At 40.6% G+C, this 14,796-nt stretch overlaps 1 protein-coding gene and 1 pseudogene across 4 annotated transcripts in view; one reads left to right on the top strand and one right to left on the bottom strand.

Annotated features, from left to right (window-relative positions):
• LOC133054783 (zinc finger protein 347-like) overlaps positions 1 to 14,796 on the top strand; it is a 36,299-nt gene that overhangs the window by 16,960 nt on the left and 4,543 nt on the right. For all 4 annotated transcript variants that reach the window (XM_061140103.1, XM_061140102.1, XM_061140101.1 and 1 more), the window contains 3 exons: positions 506 to 564; positions 4,881 to 4,963; positions 10,272 to 10,398. In XM_061140103.1, the coding sequence (XP_060996086.1) occupies positions 4,949 to 4,963; positions 10,272 to 10,398 (142 nt within the window). In that variant the 5' untranslated portion in view covers positions 506 to 564; positions 4,881 to 4,948. The remainder of the gene's footprint in view (positions 1 to 505; positions 565 to 4,880; positions 4,964 to 10,271; positions 10,399 to 14,796) is intronic.
• On the bottom strand, positions 9,032 to 10,257 carry LOC133052397 (ATP synthase F(0) complex subunit C2, mitochondrial-like; annotated as a pseudogene).

Genomic DNA, 14,796 nt, shown 5'->3' with positions numbered 1-14,796 from the left:
TAAAGGAAGAAGAGACCTGGGGCAAGAAATGACTGACTCTGTCACTCTGTGGTAGCTTTTTTTTTTTTTTTTAATTTTTTTTGTTGTGCTGTCTTCGGTTCTGTGCGGTGGGCTCAGGAGTTGTGGCTCCCAGGTTCTAAAGCACAGGCTCAGTAGTTGTGCACAGGCTTAGTTGTTTGTACTTGTGGGATCTTCCTGAAGCAGGGATAGAACCCATGTCCCCTGCATTGTCAGGCAGATTCTTATCCACTGTATCACTATTGGGTAGCATTTTTAAAGGAACACTTTTTTTTTTTTTAATGGATTCACATTTTCTCCTTTCTTTATGTATATTCATTCAGTGTCTGTAATCATTTTAAACTTCAGAATTATATGTTTTTAGTTTCCAGTATTCTACTCTTATCACCCTTTTGTAAATATGATTATTCTCTGTTTCTTTAAACTTTGACACCAGATTTTTAGATTAAAAATAATTCACAGTTCTTTTTTTTCAAATTTTTTTCAGATTCATTCCTTGCCTGAGCGCTTTCTTCCCTTCATCTCGTACATTTGAAATTTTCTTTGGTAAGTAGTAAATCATCTTAGACGATTTTGTGCCATACTAGGCAAAAATGTCACCTCGTTTATCAGTTCTAATGAGGTAGATGAACCTAGAGCCTATTATACAGAGTGAAATAAGTCAGAAGAGAAAGACAAATACTGTATATTAATGCATATATATGGAATTTAGAAAGATGGCACTAACGATCCTACATGCAGGGCAACAAAGGGAGACATAGATGTAAAGAGCAGACTTTTGGACTCAATGGGAGAAGGCGAAGGTGGGATGATTTGAGAGAATAGCATTGAAACATGTATATTACCATATGTAAAATAGAATGATCAGTGCAAGTTTGATGCATGAAGCAGGGCACCCAAAGTCAATGCTCTGGAACAACCCAGAGAGAGAGGGTGAGGAGGGAGGTGGAAGGGGGTTCAGGATGGGGGGGACACATATCCAATTCATGTTATTGTATGGCAAAAACCATCAAAATATTATAAGTTAATTTATTAAAATAAATAAAAATTAAATAATTTAATTAAATTTAAATAAATAAGTAAAATAATTAAAAAATAAATGAGGCTAAATCTGAAGGGAGATTTTTTTCACGTCCTGGCGTTCAGACCTCCACTGGCTTTCATTTGTTCTCGGGTCAGAAGCTTGACTCCTTGCTGTGGCTCCACAGCCCTCTGTCAAGCTCAGGGCCCTGTCAGTGTCTCCAGCCTCATCCTCGGAGCTGACCCTTTGCTCATGGTTCAGCCTGTCGTGCTCTCATTTACCTTTTCTCTGTTGCCAAATACCAGAACCTTTTCTGTCTCACATCATAGTTCCTTTTCTCACCTTCAGGTCACCCTGGCTCAGGCCATTTGTCACCCTTCAAGTCTAGGCTCAGAGAGGTTTCCCCATCTCCTCCTAACGGTCTGTCTCATGTTACCCAGGTTTATTGCCTCTGTATCAGTTGCCATTAGCAGAAATTAATGCTCTTCTTCATGGGTTATTTTGAGTCCTTCCTGGTTGCCCTCTTTTTAGGGCTCATAGTGTTCCTCTTCTTCCCAGCGTGGCTGCAATACCTGATCCTGGAAATGTCTTTAGATAACAGGACTGTGGGTTGGGCTGAATAATCCTCAGGGAAGACCAAGAGAACAGGGCAGGTGATGAAGATATTTCCCACGTTATAGACATTTTAGCTATAATTGATCTTTACCCCATGTGACTACTTAATTACTCAAAAGAAGAGCCAAGAAATATAGGAAGTCCTGAAAAGCCCTACAGAACTGGTGTCCTCAAGCAGTGGACTAAGATGTCCCCATGTTTAGTCTGCTGTGTTTAGTCAGCTGCAGCCCCCAGATCTAAACCGTGTGCATCCAGGGACCAGTCACCGTCGTGGACAGCAGCTTTGCCATCTAGGAGTTCATGTGCTCAGTGTCAGCGATTGTGATATCAGTGCACTGAGGATGAGCAGAAATCCGAAACCTAACGGGGCAGGAAGGAGATGTTGCCCCCCCCCCACCCCCCCAAGACCTAGAATATCTTCCCAGTAGGTGTGGGTGGAGAGAACAGGAGATAGTGAGACCTGGAGACCCTGGATTTGAGACTTCCTCATCTCAAATACCTTTGCACCTGGACTCCATAATGTCCCCAGGTGGTGGCCGACTTTCCCAGGAGGGCCAGTTTCTTGATTTTCATACTGAATGTGCACTGTTCTTTGGGTGGTAGCTCGTGTGCACTCCTCTTGTGATCCCCTTTGCCAAGAAACCCCTGTGCGCTTTAGTCTTGCTTAGTCCAGTCATGCAGGGAGGAGAGGTAGACAAATGGGGAAAGCTGAGGGAGCCTGCTGGGGTCTGCAGGAGGCTTGTGTCAGTACTTGGGGGCATCAGGATGAACCCAGTGAATGGAGTGTGCACCCATTCCAGGTGTAGTTACAGGGACAAGGGGTGTGTGGATCTGTTGGAAAAGAATGTCTCAGTTCAGGCTGGAGAACCTGGAAGTGGGTTTGTTGGAGAACCCGCATGGAATGGTTTGAGGTGTTCTAATGCTTTAGCTTATGTTCCCTGGGACAGCAATGCTGTGACTGACATTTGCCTGCATAGGTTTGATTTGACAATTCATGACCACACATGAGCAGCAATGAAGGACGTGGAATTGGGCCCAGAGAAGTCTTTTCCACTGTTAGAACTGTGGCCTGGGCTGAGCGCACAGGCACCTGTGGGTGCAGGAGGGTGGGAGCCTTGGGCTTGAGGGGCTGGTTCTAGGAGGTGCCCCCTGCATCAACTCCACTCGCTGGCTTTTGTTGGCTCTCTTAGCAGGCAGGCACCATAGAGTAACAGGGAACATCTCAGGTCATTTTTTGTATCAACTTTGGTATCATTGTGTACTTGGGGTTGCCGGTGAAGAAAGTTTCATGTGCATTTGGAAAGATACCAGGAGAATCTGGAGTGTTTCCTTGGAAGATGCTGAGGTCTCACTGGGCCATGTGCATCTTTGGAATTATCCCTCTTTTTCACAGTCTTTGGAGATTTCGGTGTTTGACCTGGATCACTCACTGTAAATGAAAATATGGTGTCTTGTGTCTAGTGGATCCTTGGGTGTCCTCTTTTGTATTTTGTCTCATGCATGAGTTATCAGGGCTTGGAATGCTTTCTGTTGGTATAAGACGGTTTGAGGCTCATTATGGGCTCTGTGGACACTCTGTTGGACAACATGAAAGTTTGTAAGTTTGTTAAGAGTCCAGCTGGGGAATTAGGAGTACTAAGGTTAAGATCGCAGAAAGCTTGTTATAAGGTAGTCCTGCTCGGTAGGGATCTCTGGGCCCAACCTGAGAACAGTCATAAAGTCCTCTGACGTAGGGGAAGATGGCTCCGAGAATCAGAGGGGAGTGATGCCGCAGTGATCTGCAGCCTGGAGGCTCGTCCTCTAGAAGATGCAGCTGCAACTCTCTTGCTGCCAGGCCAGTGCTGGGTTCTCTGTTATCCACTACTGTCCCTCCCAAAAAAAGCACCCACACAGGCACAGTACAGAAAACACGGAATCTTAACTGCACTGTTGGTGGTAATGTAAATGGTACTGCTATGTTGTTAAACAAAATGGAAGTTCCTTAAGAAGTTCACATAGAAGAGGCCTATAGTCTGTCAAACCCATTTCTGACAGATATCCAAAGGGAAAGTGATCAGTTTTTCAGGGAAATGTCTGCAGTCCCATGAGTGTGACTGGATTTGCAAAGCCCAGGCATAGACACAGGCCAGATGTCTCTTGACCAAAGAATAGGTAACAAAAGTGTGGTATAGAAATATTTATTATATACTCTATGTTCCTGAACTATTTTTTCTCCATGTTATAAGCATAAAAATGAAGGGTCCTGTATTTATGCCAAAATGAATGAACCTAGAGAACATTATGCCAAGTTAAATAAGGCTGACAAAGGAGGACAGATACTGTATGTGGAAACTAGAATTGTCAAACTCCTAGAGCCATCGAGTAATAAGGCTGTTACCAGGAGCTGGGTGGAGGGGGAAATGGGACACTGTTAGTCAAAGAGTAGAGATTTTCAGTTGTAAACTAAGTAAGTTCTGGGGATCTGAGGTACTGCATGCTGCCTGTAGTGTTTCTATATACTTGAAATTCTCCCAGAGAGAAATAATACAGTGTATTCACAGGTGGAAGTGTAACTTACTTGACTATAATAATTATTCAGAGTATGAATCTATCACATGATCACTTTGTACACAGTACATTTATAGCATTTTTGTTAGTTACACCTGAGTAAGGCTGGGAAAGAAAAAGAGAGTTGGGGTTGCTTTTCTCCTCTAAATGGTGCTCAGTCCAGGCTTCACGTTTCATTGATGAGGCATTTTGCATACCCATGTTTTGTACCCTCTGACCAGAGATTCCCGTTCAGGTAGTTTGTGTTGGTCCACAGCTCGAGAATGTTTAAGATGCCCCAGTTCATTCCAGTCTGGATCCCTCACTGAGCATCAGGACTGTGAGTCCTCTCATTCCTGAGGGCTGAGATCTGGGCTGAGGAGGGGGTGCTGTGTTCTGAGTGGGGATGGATCAGGGCCTTCGGTGTGACCTGAAGGAGAATGCCTGGTCATGGGAGGTTCCCCCAGCCGCTGTGTGCTGAGTCCTCACCAGGAGGGGAGTGTGATCCCAGGGAAAGTGTGGGAAAGTCCTGTGTTGGTCTCTCTGTGGGAGTTGCCTGTCCTGAGTCCCTCCTGAGACAGTGGCCACAGGGGACTGTGTGTCCCTCATGGTGAGGGCTTCCCTGTGTGTGTGGTTGGGGCTCAGGAAGGGGATGTGTTGACTCTAAGCATTAAACAGCATGTTTTCACTTTCATGATAGACGTCTGAAGACTTGTGTTGCCTGAGGAAGCCCTGAAGTTGAGGAAGGGGAAAGAAAAGGAGTCAGGCATGGCTCTTTCTCAGGTAAGGTCATATTCAGTCTGTCCTTCCTGAAATGCCCTTCTCTGGACTCGCTAATTGTGTCTGACTCTGGAGTGTCCTGTCTGACTCCTGTACACGCACACTCACCTGGGGCCTTCCCGCAGGGCCTGTCGTCTCCACTTAGATCCCATCTCCCCATGACCTGGTGACCTGGGCCTTATGAGGAGGCTCCCCTGGGCACCGTCCTGGGCCGGGCTTCTCACCCACGGGTTGGAGACGGGGTCTCAGTGCTGTTGGGCAGCAGGGATTGCTTAGGGCCCCTCTGGATGTGCTGTCTGCTCTATCAACCAGGGTAAGGAAACTGCCCATGGAAGTCAGGTATTAATATGCACAATAGCTGGTAAAATCTGGGAATGAGATCAATTGAGACTGTCCTTTCCCTTTTGTGTATCTTGACATCCTTGTAAATATACCTTACATATACACAAAGAATTATTTCTGAGTACTGTGTTCTGTTCAGTTGGTTTATTTTTCTGTTTGTATACCAGTACCACATCACCTTGATTACCTTGTAATAGGTTTTGAAATAGAAAGACCTCCATCTTCCTTCTTCAAAGTTTTGCTGTTTGCTCTTTGAATATTTCTGTGACTTTCACCATGTTTTATTCTGCTTCTACAAAGATTGCCATGGCAGCTTTGATAATGAGTTAGTTGTTTGACCCTTTGTATGGTTATTAAAGAATCTTTTGATATAGCATGTTTCTTTTGTAATCTTTATGAGTTTTACCTATGAAACTTTGTCATGTGGGAAAGAAGATAAATTGACTTTGTTTTCAATTTGGAGACCTTTGATTTCTTTTTCTCATCTAATTGCTCCAAGGGTTTCAGTGCTTTGTTGAACTGTAGTGCAGAGTGTGCATCCTTGCCGTCTGGACCTCAGAGGAAAAGCTTTCATTCTTTCCCCATTGCTGTCCCCTTTTCTTAATGGCATTTCTTATGTTGATGTTGCTATAATTTATTGTTTGTAGTTTGTTGAGTGTTCCATCTTGAAATGTTGTCAAATTTTTGTCGAATGGTTTTTTTCTGCATCGAGATGATCCTGTTTTTTTTTTCCTTTAATCTGTTAATGTAGTGTGTCATATTAATTGATTTTTATATGTTGACTTCTCCTTGCATTATATGAATAAAATCCACTTGGTCATAGTGTCAGATCTTTTTATTTATTTAAATTATTTCAATTGAAGGATAATTGCTTTACAGAAGTTGTTGTTTTCTGCCAAATACCAACATGAATCAGCCATAGGTATACATATGTCCCCTCCCTGCCATCCTCCTCCCTATCCCACCCCTGTAGGCTGTTAGAGAGCCCCTGTTGGAGCTCCCTGCGTCATTCAGCAAATTCCCATTGGCTCTCTACTTTACATATGGTAATATAAGTTTCCAAGTTACTCTGTCCATACATCTCACCCTCTCCTTCCTCTCCTCCCCCCTCCGTCTGTTCTTTATGTCTGTTTCTCCAGATCTTTTTAATGTGTGTTGAAGTTGGTTTGCAAGTATTTTAATTTTGCGTGAATATTCGTCAGGGGTATTGGTTTCTAGTTTTCCTTTCTTGTGTCTTTGGAAATCAGCAAACTATTAGAATCATGCTTGCTCCATAGAATTAGCAGGATTAGTGGTAATTCTTTTGTAAATGTTTAGTAGAATCTGGTCCCATATTTTTCTTAGAGGTTTCTGACTACTTTTTAAATCTCTCTGGTTATAATGGGCTTCCCTGGTGACTGAAATCATAGAGTCTGCCTGCAGTGCAGGACACCCAGGTTCTATCCTTGGGTGGGAAGATTCCCTGGAGAAAGGAATGGCTGGCTAGTCCAGTATTATTGTCTGGAGAAATTCAGAGGATCCTTGTGGGCTATAGTCCATGAGGTCACAAAGAGTCAGACATGACTGAGTGGCTAACACTTTCACTTTCAACACTTCTCAATTTTTTAAATTTCTTAAAAAGTAAAATAGTTTGTATGTTTCTGCGAATTTGCCAGTATCTCCTGTATTCTGTCATTTGTAGGCATTATTGGTCTCATAGTACTTCCTTATCTTTAGAAACTTTCTTTGACCTCAGTTGTAATTACTCCTGTTTCATATCTGTTTTTCGTTATTTGAATCTTTTTTTCTCTTTTCCTTAGTCTAGGTGGGGGTTTTCCTATACAGTTCTTTCAAAACATCAACTCTTGGTTTGTTGATTTTTATATTTTTCTACTTTCTATTTTATCTCTGGTTTAATCTTTCTTATTTACCTGTTTCCTTCTGCTAAACTTTAGTTTGTTTTCCATTTTCTGGTGCCTAGACGTCTAAAAATAGATTTCAGATTTAAGATCTTTTCTCTTTTTTACTGTAAGCATTTAACAGTTCACACTTTCCTTTTAGTACAGTCTTTTCTGTGTGTTATAAATTTTGTAATGTTGTCTTTTTGTTTTCATCCATCTATTTAAGATTTTCCATGTGATACTTTCTTAGACCCATTTGTGGTGTCAGAGTGAGTTGTTTGATGTCCACATTTGGTGAATTTTCTTGTTTACTTGTGTTTATTTCATTGTTGTTAGGGAAGATACTTTTATAGTATCAGTCTCTTAAAATTGTTAATTTTGAGCTAACATGTGGTCTCTCATAGAGAATGTTTTATGTGTCCTTGAGATGCATGTGTTTTATACTTTCGTTGGGCCGTGTGATCTGTACATGCCTGTTCAACTTGGTTGTTCAAATCTCGTACTATTCCTGTGCCACTATTTCTGTCTTCCTTTCTCTTAATGTTTGCTTCATTTTTCTGAGATATCTAATGTTAGATGTATATATATTTTTACTTGTTACAGCTTTTTGGTAGATTGACCATTTTATCATTGTACAATATTTATCTCATTGCACTTGTTTTTTTCTTCAGTTTATTTTGTCTGATATAACAGTCTCCCCTACTCTCTTTAGGATGGATTGTCTTTTTCTGTCCTTTCACTTTTCACCTTTCCATGTCCTTAAGTTAGTGAGTACTATCTGTTTCAACTCTCTGACAAACTCTGTCTCTTGCCCAGTGTTTTTCCTCCTGTTACTTCTAGTGGCCCCTGCTCATGGGCATCCTATCCTGGTGAAAGACAGGCACCCTGGACAGCTCCTTTCATGCCACTGTAATTTCAGAAGGAATGTATTGAGTGTTTCCTTCCCATCCTGATGTTTCTTGAGATTGTCTTGCTTAATAACTATATTTTTTCCATATTCTTTTTTGCCATGATTTTTAATTCTCCAGGAATTAAAGATTTTTACTATATTTTTACTTTAGTATTGTGATAATTTTTTTGTTATAATCTAATGACTCTTCTAATTTCAAATCACTGTTTTATTAATGGGAAAAAAAGGAAAGAAAGTCTTTGGCTTCTGTTAATGCCTTGCTATGTAAATTTAAATGGATAAAATTATATTTGTATTTTTGTATATGTTAATTTTATTATGAATTGAGTTCAAGTATTCTTCTTTTTAAAATGTTTTTACCAGTTTTCTTTTGGTAGGCTAGTGTAGAATCCTGGTGACAAATTCAGCTGAGTACAAAGGATACATTTTTATCATCTGAAACATGCTGAAATACATGTGAATAAAAGGATGATATACAATTGACCAAAAAGTCTGTCAAGAGAAGAATCCTCTCATTTCAGTTAATTTTTTATAGATATATATGCATGCATGTGCAAGTCTGTGGTTTAGATAGAAGACATCATGATTTGAAAACTACATATTACCTTTTTTTTCAGTTGAAATTATGTTATCAGTATAAACTGTGGCCTTGAAATTTTCTAAACAATCCTGTTAGTGTTTTAAGTAGTAAGTTGCTAACAGTTGTGTTTCTGTATCCATTTCTCTAATGACCTTTCATGCCATTCCACATTGTTCAGCTTGGACTTTTTTTTTTTCACATTAATACAATATTTATTTGCTTTCCTTCTGTCAAACCCTGAGCGCACCACTGTCCCCAGGCTGCCTGGGGAGTTACAGGAAAGGGAACACACAGGGCAGACACAGGAGAAAGAACTGTGGGAGGTGGAAGCAGCTCCTTCACGTCGTGAGGAAGATGAGCTAGACCACCATCAGGCCAAAGAGCCCCATGGCCTTTGAGAGGGCCAAGCCCAGGGCGCAGACGAGCTGCTGTTTCAGAGAAGGGTTCCTGGGTAGCAGTGATGACGCTCCCGCACACGGTCCCACCTCCAGTCCTGGACCCAGCCTCCCCTGCTCTGGCCGCTCCAGCTCCAGGGCACTTGGCTTCTGTGTCAAAGTCCCATGAAATGGCGCTGGTTTGGAAGCTGCGGCTAGGAATGAGTGAGATGGTCCGCGGACCCGGGGCTGCCACGCTGCCGTGGCCCTCATCGGTCAGTGTCTCCGGTCCTTCACCACCGCGGATAGTGATCACTCAGCAGGCGGGAGGTTCTCCCGATCAGGGACGGGGTGGAGACGAATTTGGGGCAGCCGTCCATTTTCAGGGGATGAAGGCCGAGGCCTGAGAGCTGCCCCCCGTGCAGAGAAGACAGAGGGGCAGGGAGGAGGCTCACCTTGGACTTCTTTCAAGTTTTCTTTAGGAGCCCTGTGTCAAAGGACTTTTAATGTTCTTCATATTACTTAACTGTTAGATACTTAAGCTTCAGCTGCTGAGCCCAAGCCTCTGAGTTCAGATGCTTCGTGTAACAGTTGTTACCTTCTTGATCTGAGTCGAGTTTCTAAGAGTGTGACTTTCTAAGAGTGTCTGTGACACAGTTTTTCTTCTGTAAGGTGGGAACAGATCGTTCTTTAATGAGCTATTATATTGATGACAGGTTCTTGCCTGTAAAGTACTTATTTAATGTTTAGAGTAATACTACAGTAATTTAGAGTAACAAGAAGCCTTCAGACACTTTTGGTCCTTGCTGCTATTACCGTCATAAGTGAAAAATTTGACCTTTTCGTTAAAAGTGCTGTGGCTTCATCATCTTTGAAGACACCACTCATGCTGTACCTCATCTGGATAATGAACTGCACTCACTGGTTAGAACATAATATCTGACACTTCTGTATAGCCAATACAGTGTTGAGTTTTATTTATATATAGTTCATGGATTTTGAAGAATGATGAAAAATCCATATTAATGGGAGGATCTTATAAGGTCTTATGAAAAAGCATAAGAAATTAAAATTAGAGATCCATAATTTCTCCAGATACCCCTGCATGGATCTGTTAGAACACATACTTAAACCAAGTCCATTCTTACCCCTTACTACCCTTTCTCTTTTGCATGAAAATGAGAACTTTTCATGGCCCTTTTGGTGACATGTGGTTTCATTTCAGGAACGACTGACCTCTGAGGATGTGGCCATTGAATTCACTCAGGAGGAGTGGGAATTCCTGGACCCTGCTCAGAGGGCCTTGTACAGGGATGTGATGCTGGAGACCTACAGGAACCTGCTGTCTGTGGGTGAGGATGACTTCCTTCCAGAGCTGCCGTTGGGTATCTGCATTTTCCCTGTGTGCCCCTTGGGAGGCCCTGATGTCTTTCATCTGAGAGTTCTGATGACTCGGGCATGACACAGCTTCACAAGGTTAAACTGACCCTCTTCAGATGCTGTGTCTGTCTCATGTCACATGTGAGGTTGTCCCAGAGTTTAATTATGTACAAAGCTCACTGGCAAATGTTAAAAGAAAACACCAAAAAAACCGATTTTCTATTTTTTACCTTTTGATTTTTGACTCAGCGTTTAAAAATACCCGCAGCACTTTAGATTTCTTTCTTCTGATAACCCTGAATATCTATTTTTTTTGTTTTGCTTGTTCGTTTACTTTTTTTGGCTGCACCATTCTGCATGTGGGATCTTAGTTCCCTGACTAAGGATCAAACCTGCACCCCCTGCATTCGAAGTGCAGCGTCTTAATCACAGATCACCAGGGGAGTCCCAGAATTTCTGTTTCTGATCTGAATATTATCTCCACATTGGAGCACAAGGAAAAGCTCTGGACAGTGGGGGGTGATGTAAAAATAGCCAAAGATACAACATAGAAAGAAAAATGAGTATGTCAAAAGGGCTGTTTTTTTCTGTTTAGGAGTGGGACAATCTGGTGGATTGGATCCTCTGTGGCTGTTACTTAGGAAGATGTAAGGAGAGTGGGTAGAGAGATTGTCTTTTTGATGCTAGATCCTACAAGGGGAGCATATGTGAATCTCGCGGGCTCTTAGCTTGCCACCTGTAGGTCAAGCGCATGGTCCCATCACAAGATCCTGTAATGTCTGACCTTCGTGTTGTATTATTTTTACTCTTGTACTGCTTTACCCAGTCTGGGAATGTTAACTGTTCCCAAGGTTACATTCTCCTTACTTTGTATCATTTTACCTCTTAAATTTCTTTGAAATATATTCCTGAGGGTCTGAAATTTTGTCTGGTTTCCTTACTGTGATAATCCACATATGTTTAATTGGCAGCCTCTGGTGAGTCTCTGTGGAGTGGATTTCCTAGGTAACAGAAAACTGTGATGGAGACACTATTCTTAATGTTATTGTCTTGCTCCGTTCAAAGTCACCGGTTGAAGCTATCCAGTAGAGTGGTCAGTATGTTCTAGGATTATGAGAGAGAAAGTATCACGAGAGCCTGATACATCTTTCCAGGCTATTTTCTGGCTTTGGAGACTCTGTCAGGGCACCATGACTCTGTTGTTCATGTATATCAAGGACCATATATTTTAGCCTCTGTAAATGGTATGGGAATTTTTCCCAGGACAGCTTTGTCCAAGTTCACATTCTCATATCTATGAGGCTATTGGCTGCACTGTTGTTCTGTTCATTTTAAGTATTTTTTTATTTTATCATTGAGTTCAAATTTCTGTGTTACTCTTAGTGTTTTTGTTTCATATTTGCAATGCGTTGGATGGTTGATTGGGGAATGGTCCCTATGGTGGAACTGGTGATCAGTTGCTCTTAAAATTCTTTATATATTCTTTGTACTCATTTACTATGAGATGTAAGATTTCAACATATTTTCTCTTCTACTGTTGAGTGTCTTTTCAAACTCACTGCACTTTAGTGCACAGTAGTTTATAATTTTGATATAGTTCAATATATTAATATCTGATTTTATTTTGTGGCCTGTGGTTTTGGTGTTATATCTGGTAAATCATTTGTGGGTCCAATTTTCAGAAACATTTCCTACACGTTTACTTCTAGGAGTTTTATACATTTGGTACTTAGGTTTAGGTCTTTGAACCATTTTGAGTTCATTTTTGTCTATAGTGTAAGATAATGTTTGAAGTAAATTTTTTTGCTGGTGGGTATTCAGTTTTGTCAACATGTCTTGTTTCATAGACTGCTTCCCCCATTTAGTAGTTTTTACACCCTTGTGAAACATAGTTTGAACATTTCCACAAGGGATGTTTTTGTTTTTGTTTTAACCATTCTTTTTGGCTATGCTACTGCTTCTGCTGCTAAGTTGCCTCAGTCGTGTCCGACTCTGCAACCTACCAGGCTCCTCTGTCCCTGGGATTCTCCAGGCGAGAACACTGGAGTGGGTTTCCATTTCCTTCTCCAGTGCATGCATGCATGCATGCATACTAAATCGCTTCAGCTGTGTCCAACTCTGTGCAACCCCATAGAAGACAGCGCACCAGGCTCCTCTGTCCCTGGGATTCTGGTCCAGGCAAGAACACTGGAGTGGGTTGCCTTTTCCTTCTCCACTTTTTAGGTTTGGTTAATTTACAGTGTTGTGTTTCAGGTATACAGAAATTTACAAGATACTTAATATAGTTCCCTGAGCTGTATGGTAGGTTCTTGTTGTTTATTTTGTATATATATTAGTTTGTGTATATCCAGACTCCTAATTTATCTCTCCCTCTCCTGCCCCTGCCACCATCCTGCACTATCCCCTTTGGTAAGCATAAGTTTGTTTTTTATGCTGGTAAGTTTATTTTGTGAATAAGTTCATTTGTATCATTTATTTCAGTTCAACATATAATATCCTATGATATTTGTCTTTCTCTGTCTGATTTCACTTAGAATAATCCCTAAGTCTGTCTATATTGTTGTAAAAGGCATTACTTCGTTGTGTTTTATGCTGTGGAGGTGGCAACCCACTCCAGTGTTCTTGCCTGGAGAATTTCATGGACAGGGGAGTCTGGTGGGCTGCAGGCCATGGGGTCTTAAAGAGTTGGACATGGCTGAGCCACTTCCGCTGCACAATATTCCCTTGTATATGTGTACCACATATTCTTTATCCCTTTGTCTGTCAATGAACATTTAGGTTGCTGCCATGTTTTGTCTGGTATAAACAGTGCTGCTAAAAACATTGGGGTGCATGTATCATTTTGAATTAGTTTTCATCCTTTCTGGATATATGCCCAGGACTGGAATTGCTGGTTCATGTGATAGCTCTGTTTTTAGTTCTTTATGGAACCTCCATGCTATTCTCCAAAGTGGCAGTACCAATTTATGTTCCTTCCAACAGTGTAGGAGGGTTCTCTTCTCCACACCCTCTCAAGCATTTATTGTTTGTAGACTTTTTGATGGTGGTCATTCTGACCAGTGTGAGGTGATTTTGATTTGCATTTCTCTGATAAGTAGAGACCTCGAACATCGTTTCAGGTGACTGTTGGCTGTCTGTTTGTCTCCTTTGGAGAAATATCTGTTTTGATCTTCTGCCCAGTTTTTGATTGGGTTGTTTGTTTGTTTTGATATTAAGCTGTATGAACTGTTTGTATATTTGGAAATAAATCCCTTATAGGTAGCATCATTTACAAATATAGTCTCCAAGTCCATAAGTTGTATTTTTGTTCTCTTTTTGGTTTCCTTTGCTTTGCAAAAAGGTTTTAAATTTCATTAGGTCTCATTTGTTTGATTTTGCTTGTGTTACCATGAGAGAGAGATGTTTGTGTTACCATAGGAGAGATCCAAAAAAAACTTTGCTGACATTTATGTCAATGTTTTGCATTTGTTTTCCACTATGAATTTTATAGTATCTGGTCTTGCATTTAGATGTTTAATACATTTTGAGTTTATTTTTGTATGTGGTGTTAGAGAATGTTGTAATTTCATTCTTTTTCATGTAACTATCCATTTATCCCAGCATCACTTATTAAAGAGACTTCTTCATTCTATATTCTTTCCTCCTTTGTTATAGAATAATTGACTATAAGTAAATTGGTTTATTTCTGGGTTTTCTATCCTGTTCTACTGATCTGTGTTCTGTTTTGTGCCATTATCATATTGCTTTGATGACTATAAGTTTGTAGTATAGTCTGAAGTCAGGGACATCATTCCTCCAGCTCTGTTCTTCCTTCTCAAGATCATTTTAGACCCCATAGTCTTTTGTATTTTGGTGCAAATTAAATTTTTCTTTGTTTTATGAAATATGTCATTGTTAATTTGATAAGGGTTGCATTGAATATGTAGATTGCCTTGGATAGTATGGTCATTTTGACAGTATTCTTTCAATCCAAGAACATGGTATACATTTCCATCTGTTTGTGTCATCTTTGGGATCAGTCATCAGCATGTTATAGTTTTATGAGTACAGTTCTTTTGACTTTTTAGGTAGGTTTATTCCTTAAAATTTTATTCTTTTCTATGAGATGGTGAATGGGATTGTTTGACTAATTTCACTTTCTGATTTATCATTATCAGTGTATAGAAATGCAGCAGTTTTCTATATATTTAGTGTCCAAGAAGTTTACTGTGTTCATTGATGAGGTCTAGTAGTCATCTGGTGGCATCTTCGGGATTTTCTGTGTGTAGCATCATACTGACAGTTTTACTTTCTTTATTTTTTAAAACTTGAATTCCAAAAAAAAACTTGAATTCCTTTTATTTCTTTTTCTTCTCTGATTGTTGTGGCTA

Source organism: Dama dama, chromosome 4 (assembly GCF_033118175.1).
Source record: "Dama dama isolate Ldn47 chromosome 4, ASM3311817v1, whole genome shotgun sequence".
Lineage (NCBI taxonomy): Eukaryota > Metazoa > Chordata > Mammalia > Artiodactyla > Cervidae > Dama > Dama dama.
This window is presented reverse-complemented; position numbering and strand designations above follow the sequence as displayed.